At 34.9% G+C, this 20751-nt stretch overlaps 1 protein-coding gene across 2 annotated transcripts in view; it reads right to left on the reverse strand.

Moving 5' to 3' along the window:
• LOC138715009 (trypsin beta-like) overlaps window positions 1-20751 on the reverse strand; it is a 67453-nt gene that overhangs the window by 29491 nt on the left and 17211 nt on the right. For both annotated transcript variants that reach the window (XM_069847386.1, XM_069847385.1), the window contains exons 3-5: window positions 15359-15432; window positions 11161-11261; window positions 3202-3337 (exon numbers count right to left, since the gene is read on the reverse strand). In XM_069847386.1, coding sequence (XP_069703487.1) covers window positions 3202-3337; window positions 11161-11261; window positions 15359-15432 — 311 coding nt within the window. The remainder of the gene's footprint in view (window positions 1-3201; window positions 3338-11160; window positions 11262-15358; window positions 15433-20751) is intronic.

The following is a 20751-nucleotide window of genomic DNA, read 5'->3' on the forward strand; positions in this document are numbered from 1 at the left end:
AATCATTTATTTTAATTCATATTGAGTATTTCTTCTGTGGACACCAGAGCTTGGCAGACAGCGCCTCGTGGTGGAATTGAGAAATTATCCAATTTCAAGAAAATATTACTATTGTCAAGGCCGTATACAAAAAAGCGAAGGGAACATCAAGTCGGCCGTGTTATCTCACTCGTGTTTGTTTTGAACACCGCTAGGCGAAGATATCCAGACGGCAGTGGTTTTGAAATAGAGGCTTGCAGTGTATACACGTGTGTCTTGTAAATACGTGTTTTTAGATGTTTTTATTTAATTTTATTGGATAAACAGTAAAATAATGGGTAAACGTACAGCAGTGTATAAAACTAAGACCCGAAAATTTCGTGGCAATAAGTATGTAAGTGCTAAAAGTGGAAATGAACAACCACGTGGTGAATCTAACCCACCTAGTGCTTCAGCTAAGAAGTTGTGTGATGACTGTGATGTTAACAGTAGTGTATATAGTGATGTAAATTTCTTATTTAATGTAAATATTATGTTCAAAGAACTAGAGAGGTGCCTGCGTTGTGTATGTGGTTCCAGTGTAAATATTAATGTACATAATATAGTAGGTCTATGTTGTAAGTTTAGAATAGTTTGTAAAATGTGTGGTGTTATAGGATCGTTTGACAACTGTTACAAATTAGGACAAAATAATGTATATAGTGTAAATAGAAGAATTATATATGCAATGAGGTGCATTGGTCAGGGCTTAGCAAGCATAAAGGTGTTCTGTGCACTTATGAATTTGTCACCACCTGTAGAAAAGACTACATATAATATGATCAATCAGAGAATTCTGGATGCAACAAGTGCAGTGGCTAATGAATCTGTAAGTATGGCAGCAGAAGAAGAAGCTAGACTAACCAACAGTAGAGATGTGTCTGTGAGTTGCGATGGTACATGGCTTACCAGAGGGCACAGTTCACAACATGGTGTATGTACTGTAATTGGAACCACTTGTGGGAAAGTTTTAGACACTCATGTTCTCTCGCTGCACTGTAAAGCTTGTGAGGTGTGGAAGAATAAAACGGATACTATAGAGTATTTAGAATGGTGGGAGACACATGAAAATGACTGCAGCATAAACCATGATGGCAGTCCAGGCTGCATGGAAGTAGAAGGAATGAAAAAGATTTTTTCTCGTAGTGTTGAAAAACACAAGCTGAGATACATAAACTACATCGGTGATGGGGACACAAAGAGTTACAAAGCTGTATCAGATGGCCAACCTTATGGACCAGAAGTGCAAATCATTAAAAAGGAGTGTGTTGGTCATGTGCAGAAGAGGATGAGAACAAACCTCAAGAAATTGAAGGATTCAATGAAAGGGAAAAAATTGAGTGATGGTAAAACATTGGGTGGCAGAAACAGACTGTCTGATGCAGTGATCAACACACTCACTGTATATTATGGTAATGCAATTAGAGCTAATTGTGGATCAGTAGACAATATGAGAACTGCAATTTGGGCTATCTGGTATCATAAGATGTCATCTGATCACAATCCAGTTCACAATTTCTGTCCAAAAGGCCTGGAATCTTGGTGTCCTTACCAACGAGCAGTGGAAGAAAAAACTGTGGACAGCTACAAACACAAGAATAATCTTGCTCCAGCCATCATGGACGCAATAAAGTCAGTGTTCAAAAATCTCGTGTCCACTGACTTACTCAAGAGGTGTGTTGGTGGTTTTACACAAAATAACGAGTCGCTGAATTCCAAAATATGGAAAATATGTCCTAAAGTAGGCTTTGCTGGTCATAAAATAGTGAAAGTGGCTGTAAATGATGCAGCAAATTACTTTCAATAATGGTATGAAGGCCAGATTAAAAGTAATGAAATTGTTAGGTCTAGTTATTGGCAAGTACTGCCTACAAGCATTGGAGGAGCAGGACACAACTCTGATACAATCTGCAAATAAAAGGGCTGTACAAGCTACAAAAGAAGCCAGGAAGTGCAAGAAGAGACTAAGATTAGAAATAGAAGCCAAAGTTAGCGATAAGGAGGGAGTAGTGTATGCAGCAGGAGAATTTTGAAGAACTTCACAGCTTTCCACCTATTGGTAAGTTTGTCGCTCGTTTCCCATAACTTTAATTTTTTGAGACTGTTTTCTTCATAACTTCTACAATTTTAAAGATAGCTGCATGGAACTTTGCATGCTTGTTCAGTGTGTTTAGATCTAGAAGCCGTAGTAAAATCTTAGCAGTTGCTTTTATATTTTATTTTTTGGAAAAAAATATGCATTGCTAAAATTTGAATTTTTTGTTCTACTATATGTATCCCAAGAAAAAAAATATTTTCCGTAAAGATAAATAATTTATTTTACTACAACTTCTTCAGTTGGTTATTACGAACAATTTAAAACAAGAACCATGTGAAAATTCTTGTATTTAAGGAATTTATCATGAAAATACTGTTTCATGGCCTAGCGATCAGAGTATTTTTTAAAGAATAATTACTATAATAAGTGACATTTATTTTCAAAAATTTAAAATGCTATAAGATAGTAGACATAATGGACAACAACCATAAAAAATGTCAATTCATTAGAGTATAAGGTTACCTGGTGGCAGAATTTTTAAGATCACTAATATTTTACTAGTCAAAGGTGTATCTACCCCCTTAAACATTGTACAGAGAAATCAGAACATCTGAATGAATGTTCAGTTGCATCTATCTCCCATATTTAAACATAATTTTGTGCAACATCTTTAAGTGAAGTCTATTTATAGAATTTAAATTGTTACCCGAAGAACTCAGCAGAAACTCAAATTCTCAATTCTTATTCAAAGCAAGTGCCAGTCATTCATCATCGGGGATGGAACCCATCTCAGTACTGAGCTAGCAACCTAGCAAAGAGTTTCTGGAGGAAACTAATTTTATTCTGCCGGTAACTCTGGCATGAGAATTTCAATGCAAAACACCAAACCACTCTCATTTTCGTGACAATTTCCACTCCTCAGCAATTGTAATAGTAGTAGTGATAGCAGCATAATAATAATAATAATAATAATAATAATAATAATAATAATAATAATAATAATAATAGATACATAGTAACAGACTATTATTGAATTTTATTTAAGGTACTAATTATTCCGAATACATTAGAAAATAGTAAAGGTAATTATTTAGAACTTCAATATTTAGGAATTAATAAGAAAAGAAAACACGAAGCAAACTGACCTCGAGGAGACAGATGTCATTTTCATAATTTTCCGGGTCGTAGTTGTTCATATAAATCTTTTTCACCTTGTGCAGACTGCCTCCCTTTGAGGCGTAGGTTGAGCCCGCTCGCAGTGACATCCAATCTAAGGGCAGTCTGCAGAACACATAAACACAGCCTTATCACGTGACGACATAACTCCGGAAAGGTTATGTCTGAGTACTTTGTTTTCTCCTGCTATTAAAATTATTAAAATTCCAAAATTATTGCCTGCAACCAAATTGTTTTTTTTTATTTATGTTAGCTCAATAAACAATAGGCCTACCTAGTGATTTATGTTACATGGGCCGAAAGTGAGGTTTTACGTATGTGTTGAAATGAATTCGAGAACGTGAAACACTTTCGCCCTTGCAACGTAATAGTAATATGCGTTACAAGAGCGGTATGTTGAAGTTTTCATGTTCGAGGAAAGGTTTGAGAAAGCGAAACGTAGTTGAGCTTTTTTAATTTCCGAGAATTGAAAGAAAACATACCGCTCGTGTATCGTACATTATTTTGTGCGAAGATCGTTTATTACATACCTGAAAGAGGAATTTCTAATTTAGTTGCAATGAAATCTCCATCTTGGTTTCTGTTCAATGACGGAAAATTTGCAAAACAAAAATATCTATCTTCAACATTGTTGCTTTAAAATGTTTTCTGTGTTTACTATACTCCAGCAGGCCGTGATATACGTCTGTCTTTTTTTTTCCCCCAGTCTATAAATGCGAACTTAAAACAAACGGTAAGGTTATGTAATGATTTAGAGTTTACTTAATTTTTGCAAATATTTAAAAACAATAATTAACAGTGCAATTTAGGTGAAAGTCTTTGATACGGTACATTTTATTTTGAGACAGACTTTACCAATGAAACGTGAACACTTGCAACAATGCTTAGTAATTCGTTTACTATTCCCACTTAGTAAAAATAGGCGCTAGAGTTTAGAATCTTCAGAACACATTGGTCAGTTTCAGTTTGAGCGGGTGATAGTGCGACTATTTTTTGTAAAGTGCTTTAATTAGATTTTATCATGGACAAAATTTAATTCGAAATCAAGCTCTGGGTTAGAATTAGATAACAGCAGTGCTAATTCAAATAATGTGCGCGAAAATTCTCTTCAGAATTCACAAAAACGTACTGCGTTTCGTAAATATAGTGATGAATACTTGGAATGTGGTTTTACGTGGCGTGGAGATGAATATAAACAAAATCTCGAGTGCCTTATATGCGGAAATGTTTTGTCAAATCAATCGTTTGTGCCGAATAAACTAAAAAGACATTTATAACTGCCGTTCTCAACGTCATACTTCTGTAAATCAGCATTTTCTACCATCAATATAGTGAAATCTAAACAATGTAACAGACTGCTACATTTTGAAGATGATTTACGTGTCCTATGTACCATAAGGCCACGTATAGAGAAATTCTCTGCAACCCACCAAGCGCATATTTAACATTAATCTAAATAAGTTAGGTGAGTTTTCAAAAACGATCCTAAAAATCTTTTTTCGGACATCCAGCATAGATAGGTTGGGATTTTTGACATATAGGCCTACTACCAACGAGTTAGATACTATAGAGAGGCTAAAGACCTCTGATAAGCGCTCCCTGCGGAGGCCAACAGTACTATGGATCGTTCCCTACAAAACATGGCGGTCTATAGTACCACCAGCCTCCGCAAGGAGTGCTTATCAAAAGTACACTGCCTCTTTGAATAATAAGGTGTCCCGTAGTTTCCAATGAATACTTCATTTCATATTCTTGTATGATACACTTTCAATAATAATATTTCATAACATTATTATTATTATTATTATTATTATTACTATTATTATTACTATTATTATTACTATTACTAATTATTATTATTATTATTTATTTGTATTAATTGTAGACTTGGGTCAGTGGAAGAGCAGGCCTTAACTCTGCCAGGTAAAATAAAATAAATTATATTTTTCGGATACATCAATATTTAATTTAAACATTTCGCTATAGGTTTTGCAAAAAGCTGATTTATAAATGAAAGATTAATAATTAAGACTTTAAAATTTCCAAAAATGTCTCATTCCCTCGGATTTAAATGAAATGTACCGTAAATCATAATATTCGTTGCTGGATAATTAACTCCTCTCAATACAAGTACCATTGCCCCAGAGAATTATAAGATAAGACGGACTGAGCGTAAGCGAAATATCTGTATTAATAAGTTTGTACCATCAAGAGTTTAGTATTTATTATGTATATAGGGCCTACTCCAATTTTGTTTTTATTAATGCTTAGGGCTCTTTTTGTTAACAAAGAGGAAAGTTAGCACTTGCATCACACACAATTTGTCATTATTGTTCAAAATAATGTAAGAACAGTTTTATTCTGAAAAAAAAAAGTCTCTGCCTAGTTGCGAGACAATATTTGTTTCAAATTATATTAGAGTACACGATGTCTCCATCACGCGTAAAGAAGTGTAGATAGCTGTGGCTCCTGTTGTTTCTGATAACAATGTTAATTGTAAGTATCTTATCGTTTTAATAAATGTGGTGAGTTATGATCACGAGTAACTTTCTATTAGTGTCATTCTTTAATTATTATGTTGCATGCTAAGTGGTTATTTGTAGTTTTAATAATTGCTGTTTTCAAAAGTTCTCTGTGTTAATTCCAATTTAAAATGAATTTTTCTCAAAAACTTAATTATTGAATTTTTTTTTAATTTTCGCCACTACCTTTCCTATATTTTATTCCTATTAGTTACATACGTCGTCTCTCTTGAAATCACCTGGTGAGCACTGAATTACTTGATTTCATATTAGGTTAGATTAGCTGTAAGGTCATTAAATTTGTGACGAAGTCAAAAAATTATTTATTTTTCTTCTGCCGAATACATTCATCCGTCTTTAGGTGCTTTGCTTTGGTTGCATTGAGTATAGCTTGTCATTTAATATCTGGGCTATATTTAGTGAAAGTAATAAAAACATAGGCCTACAGCTGTTATAAAACGTAAATTTTGTGTGTATTTTACTTTTTACTTATTAACATAGTCTTAATATGTAACTCAATTCACAATAATACTAACTTCATCACAGTCTTTTCCTACAACATCCGAGCCACGCCCCTTTGTTTTGACATACCAAAATATGGCGGACCAATGTTCAATTGTCTTCAACTTTCAGAAGTCTTTAGCCTATCTATAATATCTAGCTCGTTGCCTACTACATTTGTTTTTTCTAATTCCACTCAAGTTGTTGCTTGTTTTGTTTTTTTAGAATTTTCGATTGCGTGTTAACATCGACCTATCTACAACACTGGATGTCCGACATTGCATAGAAGTTATCAGTGCTTTTTTTCTGGCGGAACGCGCTGGAACGGCGTTCCGACTCTTTTTTTCTTGCATTTTTCATTATGTAAGCGAAATATGTATGAATAACTGTGTTTTTAATTTAATTTTTCTTTGAATTCCGCTTAGACCTTGAAAGTCTTAGTTGGACGAAAAGGAGGGTAAAAACGACAAAATTCAGTGAAGAGCAATCATTCCCCCGTACGCTATAATATATTCTACACAGAGTTGCACAACCTTTTCCTCCACAAGAAAATCACAGGTTGTTATTATGTTGTTATTAATAAAAACAAATAAGTGTGTGGCGATATCGTGGGCGTTCAATAAAGTGTGTCGTCAGTCAAAAAAGGTTGGGAACCACTGCATTAAGGAAAAGAAACCGTGGTTTCATTAAGATTGCTCCATAGTAGTAGAAAGAAGGAAAATGGCAACGTTCTTACAGGATCCTGTTGAGGCGAATAGAGATCATTATTTCAATGAGAGACGGGAAACAATTCGTACACTTAGGAATAAAAAAAGATATTACCTGAAGGAATGAGCTAGAAAAAATTCTAAGAATAAAAACATTAGAGATTTATATATAAGGGCATAAAGGAATTTAAAAGCGGATATCAGGCAAGAGTAAACGTGATCAAGGATGAAAATGGTGATTTACTTGCAGACTCTCATTCAATCCTGAACAGATGTAAAAACTATTTTGGACAACTACTAAATCTACTATATATACCAAATAGGAATGATCGGGACGAAATTCAAATACAAACTGCTGATCTATATATACCCCAACTCACACTTCCTGAAGTCGAAATTGCGGTAGAAAATCTGAAAAAGTACAAGCCTCCAGGTATGATCAAATTCCAGCAGAATTAATACAGTAGATTGGAAGCGCAAAATCAAGCGAAATTTATAAGTTCGTACTTGCTATCTGGGAAAAGGATATTGTATCAGAACAATGGAAGGAGTCCATAATTGTGCCTATCTTTCAAAAGGAGGAAAAGAGTAACTGTAGTAAGTTTCGAGGAATTTCGCTTTGTTGAGGGGATCATCAGTGTGGTTTTAGGCATAATAGACCGATTATTGATCAGTTTTTTTTTGTTTGTTTTCGATAGATATTGGAGAAACAATGGGAGTATAAGGGTACAGTACATCAGTTATAGATTTCAAAAAGGCATATGACTTGGTTAAGAGAGAAATTGTATATAATAGTCTTATTGAATTTGGTATTTTGAAGAAACTAGTTCGATTAATTAAAATGTATCTCAGTGAAACATACAGCAGTGTCCTTATAGGCCAGATTTTGTCTGATGATTTTCCATTTCACTGCCGACTAAAGCAAGAAGCTGAATTATCACCTTTATTTTTTAACTTTGCTCTAGAATATGCCATTAGGAAAGTCCAGGATAAGAGAGAGGTTTAGAATTGAACGGTTACAACAGCTACTTGTCTATGCGGATAACGTGAATATGTTAGGAGAAAATGCACAAACTGTTCGGGAAAAAAAAAACAGATTAAATATGGCGAATGCTTATTATTATTATTCCATACAAAAGGTTTTGTCATTCATTCAGTCTGCTCTCAAAAAAATCTGAAATTTAGAATTTATAAAACAGTTATATTACGGTACCGGTTGTTCTGTGTGGTTGTGAAACTTGGACTCTCATTTTGAGAGAAGAACAGAGGTTAAGGATTTTGAGAATAAGGTGCTTAGGAACGTATTTGGGGCTAAGAGGGATGAAGTTACAGGAGAATGAAGAAAGTTACATTGTATTCTTCACCTGGCATAATTAGGACAGTAAAATCATACGTTTGAGTTGGGCAGGGCATGTACTACATATGGGAGAATTCAGAAGTGCATGTAGAGTGTTAATTGGGAGGCCAATACGTAGATGGGAGGATAATATTAAAATGGATTTGAGGGAGGTGGGGTATGATAGTAGGGACTGGATTAACATTGCTCAGAATAGGGACCGATGACGGGCCTATGCGAGGGCGGCAATGAACCTCCGGGTTCTCTAAAAGTCATAAGTAAGGTAAAGGAACCGATGTATATGTTTATATATTATATATCGTAACATCTGTTATCTAAAGATTTTCTGTAGTTACTAACTACTATGTAACTCTGATAGCTGTAGAATCCGATATTTGCGCTTTCCAAATCGTCCGTAGGGGACGATTTTAAAAGGCGTTAAAATTCTTATCCCTCGTCAGGAGGGATGTCGGAATGGGAAAACTATACCATATATGTACAGTACGTAAAAACCTATCCCTAATAATGGGCCATAGACAAAATTTGTCTGGAAATTGTCGTTTACGTAAAAATTTGGGTGTAGGGAATTGAGACCAGATTATTGGTCTAATTGTTCCATAATCTTGGCCAGACCCGATCTCGAAATTTTGCCATCCATGGTAACTAGGTGTTGTAGGTTTTTACCTGTTTTTTTTCCTTGCTTCTAAACTCCTAATTTCTTCAATACTTTCCCGAATCATGATTGTAGGAGCCATGTATGTGAATTCTGTGGAACTTAAAAAAATCTTAAGTGGACCTTAAAACCTAAAAAAAAAAAAAAACCTAAATCATTGTTGATAAGCGTTTTTCTGTATTTACTGCGTTATATATTGATTTGTTTTTATTTTGAGAGAAATAACAATACATTTCAAGAGAGAAAGAGAGAGAGACAGAAAGAGAGAGAGACAGAGAAACACTCTCGACGTGGAGGAGGCTGACTCAGTCCTTAAGGCAAAATCTGTACTTTGCAGTGACAACATCAATGCTCCCTTGCTTTCCACAAGGCACATTTCAGTGATCTTCTAAAATAAATGTATTAGGCCTACTTGAAATCTTTGTCACTACAACTGAAAGATGGAATTGGTGCCATTATTCGGAGGTCACATTTTTAGTATACGATTTTAACAAATTTGACATTCGGACCTTTTACATCCGTGCATTTTATAAATGCTCCGGACAATTTATTTCTGGTGGCATTTGTTTTATTGTTTTGTTGTTTCTTTTTAAATACTACTTAGGGTCTGAGAACTTCTCACTTTTATGGTTTTTATGCTTCACCTTGTTAAAACTGCATTTGTTTCCTCCTTTTAACCGTGACAACGCTTTTTAGTCCTTTTAAGCATTCTGGTTATTGTATTGTGTTCGTGTTTAGTGAATGATTTTAGACAAGGGCGCAAATAGCCATAGTAGCTGACGAACCCTTTTTTAACCCCACTAACTAACTAACTAACTAACTAACTAACTAACTAACTTGGTGCCTTTGACTCGCTTCTACAGAAACAAGTACGAGGACCCGTGGATGAAGCCGTCACATTAAAACTGAAGAAAGTATTGCAGAGGAATCCAGGGTTTGCAAAATGAAAAATATGTGCTCCATTCTCCAGGGGTAAAGCTTCAATTGTCAGTTACCGTGGTTACCTGCTGCAGTGGCAGAGATGAAATTTGCACCTATGACGTCATGTGCTGTCAAAGAACCATTTCGTCCTTCATATGTATTTTGAGAAACAATAGAAAAAACTTCTAAGTCGAGAATCTTGAAAAGTATTTGGTCATATATTGCAACTAGTAACAGTAGCAGTAAATAATGTTGTTTTGTTTGTTTGTCTGTTACTTTTTAAAATAATTCTTGATCAAGTTTGAACAAATTTAATTCAAAAGTTGTGTGTACTGTACCTTTTATCTATTGGATATTGCATTTTTGTAGTTATATCAAGGCAAATTATATTAGATAAAATGTTAATTGTTACAATAATTTATTCAAACTACAAATAATGTTAAAGGTGAAGGAACAAAAATTTCTAACCTTATAAATTTCGATAAATAGTGTTGTTCTTGAAAAGGACAGTTTCGTGGTTAATAAATATATATTTATTTTTTAAGAATAACTGTAAGAATACATTTTTAACGACCTGGCAGTTTTTGCGACCTCTTTCACAGGTTGGACATAAAACCTAAAAAATCTGTTTCACCTATTCCAAAAACTTAAAATGGCCTTTTTAGAAAAAAATCCGGTCCTTAATGATAAGTAACCCATCCCTTTTGTCAGCTTATTCTGAGTAGCAGATTATCAGGAAGGAAATCACCTAACGAATATTGATTAAGCGCACTATTGCCTTTTAATTGTGCACTAATTTGTAATTTGTGCATTATTTCCAAATAACCTTTCTCGTATATAGGCTATTGTAATATGGTAAAAATTCAAGGAATAGCTCGAATAAAGCTAGATGAAATCGTTGTACACAGACTTTTAGGCAGGCAGACACACAGATAGACAGACGGAACATCGAATACTACGGTTTGTTGTGGGGGATGTCGAAAGCATACATTTCCGCGAAAATCAGGAGCTTTACTTTTTGCATGATTTGAGAAAGTAAACATTAGAAGTTGTACATTTTGTTTTGTTAATGCCGGTGCTTAACTAATGTCCTGAAATTATAATAAACTTCCGTCATAATTTCCGTCTCGTTGCATTAGGTTTTGTTATCTATTGTCAGTGAAATGTGTGCTAGACTTGTGTGTTTGCATTCATACTATGTAAACTATTTCTAACATGCCGACTGGCTTCCATTCCTTTTATCCTCGCTCTTGCTTGTGTTGACTTACCCTTCGACGCAGTGCGCGGCCGAGAGTGCCCACTTTTCGCTGATGATGGACGCGCCACAGTTGTGGATTAATTTGTCTTTCGGTTGCAATTGCATCGACAACTGGAAACAAAAATCACTCACATTAAGGCAAATCACAAGATATGACATTGCTGCATAGAAGCTCAGAAGTACTATGATGTGAATATGAATGTTTATTGTCACCCGCTGTTACATCTATCTACATGTAGTGACGGTCCTCACATTTCTGTACGTGGTGTCATCACCACATTTATTTACATTTACATTACTATCATTTTAAAACTTCATTTGTATTTCTCCAATTACATTTACTAAGGTTGGATAAAAAGTAATGGCAACAGTTCGATATTTCTGACATGGCTTTATTCACAGGGGTACAACATTCACGTACCTTCTATATAGTCGCCCCCCTTATTTATTACCTTTTGCCAAATGTTTGGAAGGCGTTGTACACCATCCGTTTTGACCGCCCTAAAGCACGGATAAGTTCATCTTTGGTATTGTACCGAGTCACTCGCAGTGGTTCTTTCACTTTGGTGAAAAGATCGTAATCGCATGGATTATATCGTGTGAGTACGGTGGATGTTCCAATAGTCCGCGTTTTCCGTCTGCCTTGGAAGTACAGTATGGTGCAGTATTACCTCATCAATGTCATATGCCACAATGAACATCACTTTCACATCCCTGCCTTCCCGGAACGCTATAACCCATCCTTTCACTGTGCGATATGGCAACGCTGCATCAGCATATGCTTCATGCAGTCCATGAAAACATTCTTTTGCACTACGACCTCGTGTCACTTCAATTTTGATCCAGGAACGTTGCTCTAGTTTTGTAAACGTGGTCTTAGGGCGCTCGCACTATCCCTATGAAAGTCAACGTTCTACACATTGCAGTAGATTGACAGAGTATTGTCGCCGCTGGCTGCACTAAATCATCCAACAGTCCTTGTTCATGTCCATACAGCTGGCAACTCTACCATCGTCACGTGACAGCAGTGATGCCATTACTTTTTATCCAACCTCTTCCCCTATAGTTTCTCAACTTTAACCCTTGCTATCATCTGAGATTCTGTACTCATACCTCTTAACCTCAAAACCTTATCTATACTCTAATCTCTAATCTTTGTTCTAATACTATTTTATACTTTCAGCTTTATTACAATTGCCTACTGTTTTCTATCATTCCTATTTAATATCTATATGCTGATTTTTCTATTGTCACTATTTCTCTTAGCAACCACTTGTATTACATTCTCCATTCTAAGCTTTTAGCTATTTTTATTGATTTCACTGAACAACAAATGTTTACTTTTCGTCTTGCTCCGAAATAAAAATACGTGAATATTACTAATATGTGTGCCCTAAATCTGAATTTAAAGTACAAATTGCCCCATGACGTACCATTTCCCGGGGAAAATGAATGGAACTTTTTTCTTTGTTTTTATTTTTCACTGCTACGGATAAAATTACAATAGACTAGGGATTAAAAATGCCTCACAATATTTTAAAAATGTGTACTGGATATAAAAATAATGTTACATAGTTTAAAACACAAAAAACACAAAAAAATTAAAATATTTCATGTGTATAATGAGAAAAATCTCGGAATTTGAACTTACCATTTAAAAGGATATTCTGAATGACTTCAGTTTATAACTAGACCCGAGGTTGTCTTTTAACAGGAACCAACAATAGTCTGCAAGCATGCTGGATGACGATCTTCCTTTATATCGGCTGTCCATTTCAGATATTTCTTGATGAAATCTTTTCCAATGCTCGTCGCTTACCGCTCCAAGGTTAGGAGGAGAGGAGTCCAAATGGGAATTTAAAAAATGTATTTTGAGAGACATATTACTCCTCATTTTCTCATATGCACTTAACATGGTTTCCACAAGTTCGTTGTAGTTGTCTGCCTTAGAATTTCTAAGGAAATTTGAGGAAACAACTCTGAAAGCGCGTCATGCCATTTTTTCTGGAACGAAAAGTTTTTCCTCAGACAAAGAGTCAGGCATAACTTTGCGAATTTGTGGACCGATGAAAATACCGTCTTTTAATTTGCTTTCACTCAAACTGGTAAAATTGTCTTTAAATACTGAAAACCACACCCTTATTTGTTTCTTGCGTAGACTCCACTTTGAACTGTTACGAAATTTACTGAATAGAAGGGACCAATATCTGTTAATTTATTAGAAGTATAAAAGAACATACCATCAACCATAAGAAACCGGAAATAGGTCATAAACTCATAAAATGTTTTAGCTTTTGTTTTGATTTACAACCCAACCCGCAGGAGATGTTTCCTGGGAGCGCGCTTATCGAAAAGTGAAATCATAGTAGGCCTCTATCTTAAAAACCTTACGTGTTACGAAGAAAAGGATGCATTTTCGGATTCAGCGCACACCAAACCATAAGAGACACATTGTTTTAAGTCGGAGCAAAATTCTTGCTGTTCAGTGATTTTTTATCCCCCCCCCTTCATCTTTACACTTTATCACTTATCCACTATCATTCCGTCCTTGCCTACTGTACTATTGTATCTTATCTGTTTTAGTTCTTTGTTTCCACATCCGTCTCACTCCAGTAACTTTCTTCTGTCCTTGTCACCATCTCTGTGCTTATTCTATCAGTACCATGATACAGTATAAACCATTACACAAGCGGAAGTTAATAATAATAATAATAATAATAAATATAATAATAATAATAATTATTATTATTATTATAAATATAATAATAATAATAAATATAATAATAATAATAATAATAATAATAATTATTATTATTATTATTATTATTATTATTATTATTATTAATAGCTACTATTATTTGTATTTCTCGACCAATTCGGGTGGTTCTCTTCTTATAAATATGAAGGCCAGTAAATCTGTTTATCCTTTCTATAATCTACATTCGTGTATTGCTTTACCAACAACACACACAGTGATTGCTGGTTAGTGTTCATATTATGAGGAGCTAATTCCTGAGGTTACTGTAGTTTCGACATTAAATTTTACGATTAAAGAATTATCGAACATAATTTTATCGTTTAGAAACAAGCGATAACTCATTCCCTAATTAGTTATGTTTGTGGCTCCACTAGTATTTTTTTTAATTTCTATTCACGTGGACGTACACATTTTATCAAGCCAAAATTGCAAGATTGGGAAGAATACTGAAAGCCGTACGTTCATACCAGATACTGCTATTATTTTTGGTAAATTAATAATAATTATAATTGAATACCGTCTGAGTTCATGCGGATTGTAATAGCCTACTTAATGGCATCTTGACAATTAATTAACTCATTCATTGTTCATTAGTGTACAACTCAGTATTTCTCATTTTCTCTTACACTCCTAAGTTGCTAGAATGTGTTCTGTCTCCATATTAAACACATTTAATGGACAGTCAGTCGACGTAATGAATCATTCCTGACCAATTCTTCGTTAATTCGCATATTTTAATCCGTACGTTACGACAGCAGGTATCCCGCAGGAATAAAAAAGACACGCTCATCATAAAAACTAGTGTGCAGTTCAGCCACAAGCGGAAATTCTACGTCTATTTAAAACACTCCTGTAAAACTGGTTACAACCGCTTAGAATAATGATATGTGACACCTTATTCTTTACTTACTTACTTACAAATGGCTTTTATGGAACTCGAAGGATCATTGCCTCCCTCACATAAGCCCGCCATCAGTCCCTGTCCTGAGGAAGATTAATCCAGTCTCTACCATCATATCCCACCTCCCTCAAATCCATTGTTATGTTATCTTCCCATCTACGTCTCGACCTCCCCAAAGGTCTTTTTCCCTCCGTCTTTCCAACTAACGCTCTATAGTCTATGATTTCTGAATTCGCCCATACGTGCTACATGCCCTGATACCTTATTCTTTACAAAATGCAATTTAATTGCGTATCTAGTAGTATACTGTGTATACATTTTAGTGATTGAGACTCCAAACTTGGTTCTTATCGGTAACTACGATTCTTATGATACCCTTACCTTATGTTGTATGTAAGTATAACAACTAATCTTATCACAGTAATGTTCTGAATCCACTCATGTTATGCACTATAGTCCTACATCGCTCTCTTTTAACCAACTCTAGTTTTTGTTACTTCCTATGTTGTGTCAAAGATTTTTCAAGTACAATGTCATATAATTTCATACCTGGTAAGGATATTCTTCAATCGTTGTTTCGCTACCGGCCACAATTCTACTGTCTGGAGTTTCGACATGTGCACCTGTGAACATGGCGAAGATCATTGCAGTGACGTATAGATTAGGCCTAAATCTAACACCTTCAATATTGCAAAAAGAGAATTCTAATGCCATCATTTCTCTCCCCTTTTAAGGTACACAATAGCTATTTATGTATCAATTACGCAAAATAAGGCTTTAGCGGACGAATACTGAGTTTTTGGACGAGGCGTAAGCATCATCCAAAATACGGGATGAGTCCGCTAAAGGTTTTGCGTACGTGATGCATACAATAGTTTTAGTAAAGAAACTGTCTAAATTATATGAAATAAAATAAAGTGAAAGTACCAAAATATAAATATAAAACGCATAGTCAGTCAATAGTTGTCATATTCTCACCGCCGTCTGATAAACATAATGAATCAATGTTGGCACATTATATTACAGTTCAATTTTTCGGACTGATAACAGTCCGAAAAAAATTATTTCAGAGAGGATCTACTAAAAAATAATTTTATACCATCCTAGCATTACAGTATAAACAGGTTGTTACTACATTCAATATCGTGCATAATCGGCTTATTATAGCAATGGCGTATTCCCTATGACGTAATACCGGAACGCTTGCATCTTGCTTACCGCTTCTACGCGCGATGTAACAAGAAATGAAATGCAGGACAGAAGGTACCGTATCATTTATTTCCAATTTTTATCAATTTTGTATCAATTTTGTAACATTACATACAACAGTTGTATGGTTCAGAGAAGCTATATTAACAAAATAAAGGAACATTTGTAACATAATCTGCAAGATCATCCATTTCTCTTTATTGTGTCAATGCCAGGCGCAACTAATCAATACGAACATATGAAGACTTTGTCAGCTAAGGATCTCGAATTTCTTTCATAATTTATTTCCTACAAGTTATAATGCTAAGATGCCATAAAGTGTTGTATCCAACTTGTGTATAATCTTATTATGATACTCATTAAAATTGTTGTGAGCTGTTTTTCTTTTCAAAATGAATATGACCAGGTCGAGTCAAGATAGCGAGAGGGCACACAGGTCTGCTTACGGCTTCCACTGCGGGCAGTACAGTTGTACACTGCAGTCTATCAGTGGTGGAACCTATAGAGGTCGCTTGGGGACACCGGTGCACTGCATTTTGCACCAGGAATATTTATGTGCTAAAAACATGAACCTTAGCAATGTAATGGATGTTGCTGTACGAACAGTTAATTTCAATCAGGCCATAATCATCAGTAAGTTGAGCCAAACATAGATACCATACGCATTGCAAATGTGCGCAGATTAGGGAATTGCTCCTGTGGTAGGTATTTAAAGAGATCTATAAGCATGTTACATCATTATGCAGGATGTCTCTAACACTGGCATCGTATTGCAGTCTAGCCTATAACAAATTTGTAGATCAATCATAAGTCAGTTCTCAAGATGACAGCTATTCATTAATTCCATGTGTAGTTGTGTAATACTGGCAATTCTTACTCATATTTCAAGCTTAACATGCTTCTCCTCTGATCATATTGACAACTTGGATAAGAGGAAATAAAGGCCACCGATGTAACTCAGAGAGTAGCGCATATGCCTGCTGATCCAGGCCTACGCTGAGGTTCGATTCTCAATGACACTTATTACCGAATTGAATTTATCCGTCGTTTTCCCCAAGTATAAGAAGAGTGCTAGCTAATATTACGCGAATCCTGATCGCTATGCCGACGAAGATAAATGAACATAAATTTCAGCTTTGTACCGTTATAAAACCGCAAGTATCGATTATTCTCGGATATGCAATCGAAAGAGAATAAGCGAAAAGTCACGGAGGCTGGAAATCCAATACTGTCGCAGAAGGTTATGTTCAGTTACTATAATAATTAGTGTTAAGTGTAAATAATATTCAAATAAATTCAATTTGTCACCTCGTTTTTCAATGTCGAATTCAATAATCAAGGTTATATCAAGTTTAACGGGATTACAACAAGGTCAATGACATTACTGTTCCTCGGAAAAAATCAATACTTTCGCGTCTGCGCACATCTCACACCTAGAACAAGGTCACTTCCGATCTTGTCAGATACAAATAAAATGTATACATCTGAATAATTTCAAGTTAGAAATATGGTCGAGCATAAAAAGTCGTATGGAACTCGCCTATAATGGTACTTAAGAAGCCTTGAAAGAATATATAATGCAACAATTGTGCGAAGACTTCGAACGTAGATTTCAGGATATGAGAGAACTTGAACAACAATTTCAGATATTTATAACACCTTTTTCAGTGAGTGTCCTGGATATTCCTGCTGAACTACAATTAGAAATATTTGATTTACAAAGCGATATTGAGCTAAAGGATAAGTAGGCCTATCAAAACAGAAAAAGTATTAACCATTTCTATACTTGTTTTCCACGAGAAAGGTTTCCTAAACTGCAAAATCTTGCTGCAAGAACGTTGTGCATGTTCGGGACAATCTACGTGTGCGAAACACTGTTTTCTTTAATGAAGTTTACAAAGTCACGTCACAGAAGCCAACTAGTGATGAACACTGAAAGCATGTTTGCGATTGGCTGGTACTAAAACAAAAACTCCGCGAATTGAAAAGTTGCTTACTAACAAAAAAACTGCAAAAATCGCCGCGGATCTCTGATATATAAGAAAAAGTACTATCATTACAGAATTGTATTTGAATAACAACGTTTGTACTGTTGTTTTATTTTGTTAATTGAATTGTATAGCAATGAGAAGAAGGCAAACAGTGAACAGTTTTATTTCGTAGTATGTTAATCTGTATTAACGTGTATATTGTGTTTTGTTTCATTATTGTGCAAACATGCAAAAATTTATTTCCTAAATAGTTAACTGTATCAAATTATGTAGCGTAATGTTTTGAGTATAGTGCAATTAACACTGAAAGTGTACTTCAATTAAAACCTGAAATTAATTTATATTCTTATCACAAATTTGGTTCACATACAAGTTCTTAGCTCCGCCACTGTGGAAGCAGCTACCCTTGCCCGCAGCCGTACGTCAGGGCTTGAAGGTTTGTACGTACGCCCGAGAGTGTAGTCCAACCATGGGGAAAAATGGCTCCGAAGGGCCACTGCACTCAAAGCCGCCTTACCTCACTCCACCGACCCTCTCCTCCGCCTGGTGCTTCTCTAGACACGCTTCATTCAGTGGCGGGTAAGGCTTCGATTTCGGGACGTCAGTTTCAGGAAGAGTGGCAGAAATAATTTTTTGTTACTTACAAAAAGAAGAAAGTCTGTTGCTTAATATGTAGGTTTAAAATTGCGCATATAAAACGCTTCAATATTAAACGCCACTTTGATCGGAAGCATAAAGCGGACTTCGGTGATCTTACAAGTATTTATTTACAGTTTTAAAAGCTATTTTCGTAATATTTGTGAAAAGATACAAAACAAGATATGTTTATGGTATTTTCAGGATTTAGATACTTATTATTTTATTAAGTATCTGGAACTGAACTTATTTAAAACTTTGAGTGCATATTAGGCCTACTTGATGCGTTCTCTTTCCAGGAAATATTTTCAGAAGTAACTGCAATGGACATGGAGATGTGTTTGTTCAATAATCCATTTGTATTTGATGTTACCCAAGCATCAGAGCCACTATAGAGATGCAAAAGAGCACTCCACTAAAGTGTTTAGTAAAAAATGGATTAGATCTCTTTAAATACCTACCACAGGAGCAATTCCCTAATCTGCGCACATTTGCAATGCGTATGGTATCTATGTTTGGCTCAACTTACTGTTGTGAGCTGTTTTTCTTTTCAAAATGAATATGACCAAAAGTATCTCCAGGTTTATGATCACAGACATGCACTTAGTTTCATTATTACGGTTGAGTTGTTATATTTAGGGCCAAATATATCCTTTATAGATAATAACAAGAAATTTCGAGGCAATCAACAACAAAAAAATGAAAACCAGCAGTATAGGCCTACAGTAGTATTTCGTTTCATTCATATCTCATATATTTTGTTTAATATCTTTTAAAGTTAAATGACAGTGGAGCTTAGTTTTACTTTCTGTAGTATTTATAAAAAGAAACAATTCATTTTGTTGATAATTATATTGTGTTTAAATCTTTCAAGTTAAATGACAATGGAGCTTAGTTGGTTTTAAAAAGAAACAATTTAGGCCTATTATGTTGAGCATTGTATCTTTTAATATATTGTGCAGTTAAATGACAATGGAGCTTTGCTTTTTTCTTTATTGTTTTTAAAAAAGAAATACTTTATTGTATTGATCACAAGGCAGTTCAAGAATTTTTCATGCACATGATAAAGGAATGGTTATACAATTGAAAAATATATAATTTGCCTAATGACAGTAAGTGGCCGTCATAATTATTGTATGATACGTGTACTTCCTATAAACAAAATACTGTAAAGATTTTAAAACGAGAAATAAGAGCGGAGAAATTACTGTTGCGCAAGATGTGTCGAGTCCACCACTGCACTTGACTTAGCAAAACAACTGCCTTACCCCTCGCCTGTCAATCAAACGAATGTGGGGTGAGTAGGAACGTTCCCTCCCTACTTTGCTTATAGTCCCCATAACTGGTGTAGTCACTTGACGGTCCCTGTTATACAGGGACATCATTTTATTTTTACTAACATTTCTGATATTAACCTGGCTATACCTTTGAATCAACGGTTGCTATCCCCTTCCACGACTGGAGTTCGATGGCGTAATATACAAACAAATCACTTTACTAAGTATAGGAGGGAAGAAAAGTAATTCATCCATTTATGTAAACTATGAAATATCACGCTTTTAAGTTTGATCATTTTCATTAGGTTTTTGTTTCATCAAAATACAGTACAGTATTAACAATAAGTGTTTTTACTCACGAACTGAGCTGTCCATGTGGACGTATTCATTATGCAGTGTATATTATACTGTCTATAGCACATAAGCGTACACTATAGAGAATGAAGTTAAATTGAAAAATAATCATAATATGGATATTGAAACACATTTTTCAAAATGGTGGCCGTTCATTTCGATACAGGCTTCAGTTCTAATATATGTAATTCCAATTACCAGTTTCGTCCTTCGTACTAGTAACTCATGTTGAAATAATTCTGTATCTACTCTGTAAAAGAGTACCTTACGTACTGTAAATTCAATCTTCACTTCTACTCGATCCGAAAAGATAAAATTACTCATACATGCTATCTATTGTCCGTCCAAGTGGTTACGTCGCAGGATCGTAGAAAGGAGGGAAATCACGAGACAGTTAATTACTTAACGAGGCCCTTTTATTTAAGTTATTTTAAACAGTTGTATGGGTATAATATTACATAGATGTCCAATTCCT

This window comes from Periplaneta americana, chromosome 15 (assembly GCF_040183065.1).
Source record: "Periplaneta americana isolate PAMFEO1 chromosome 15, P.americana_PAMFEO1_priV1, whole genome shotgun sequence".
NCBI lineage: Eukaryota > Metazoa > Arthropoda > Insecta > Blattodea > Blattidae > Periplaneta > Periplaneta americana.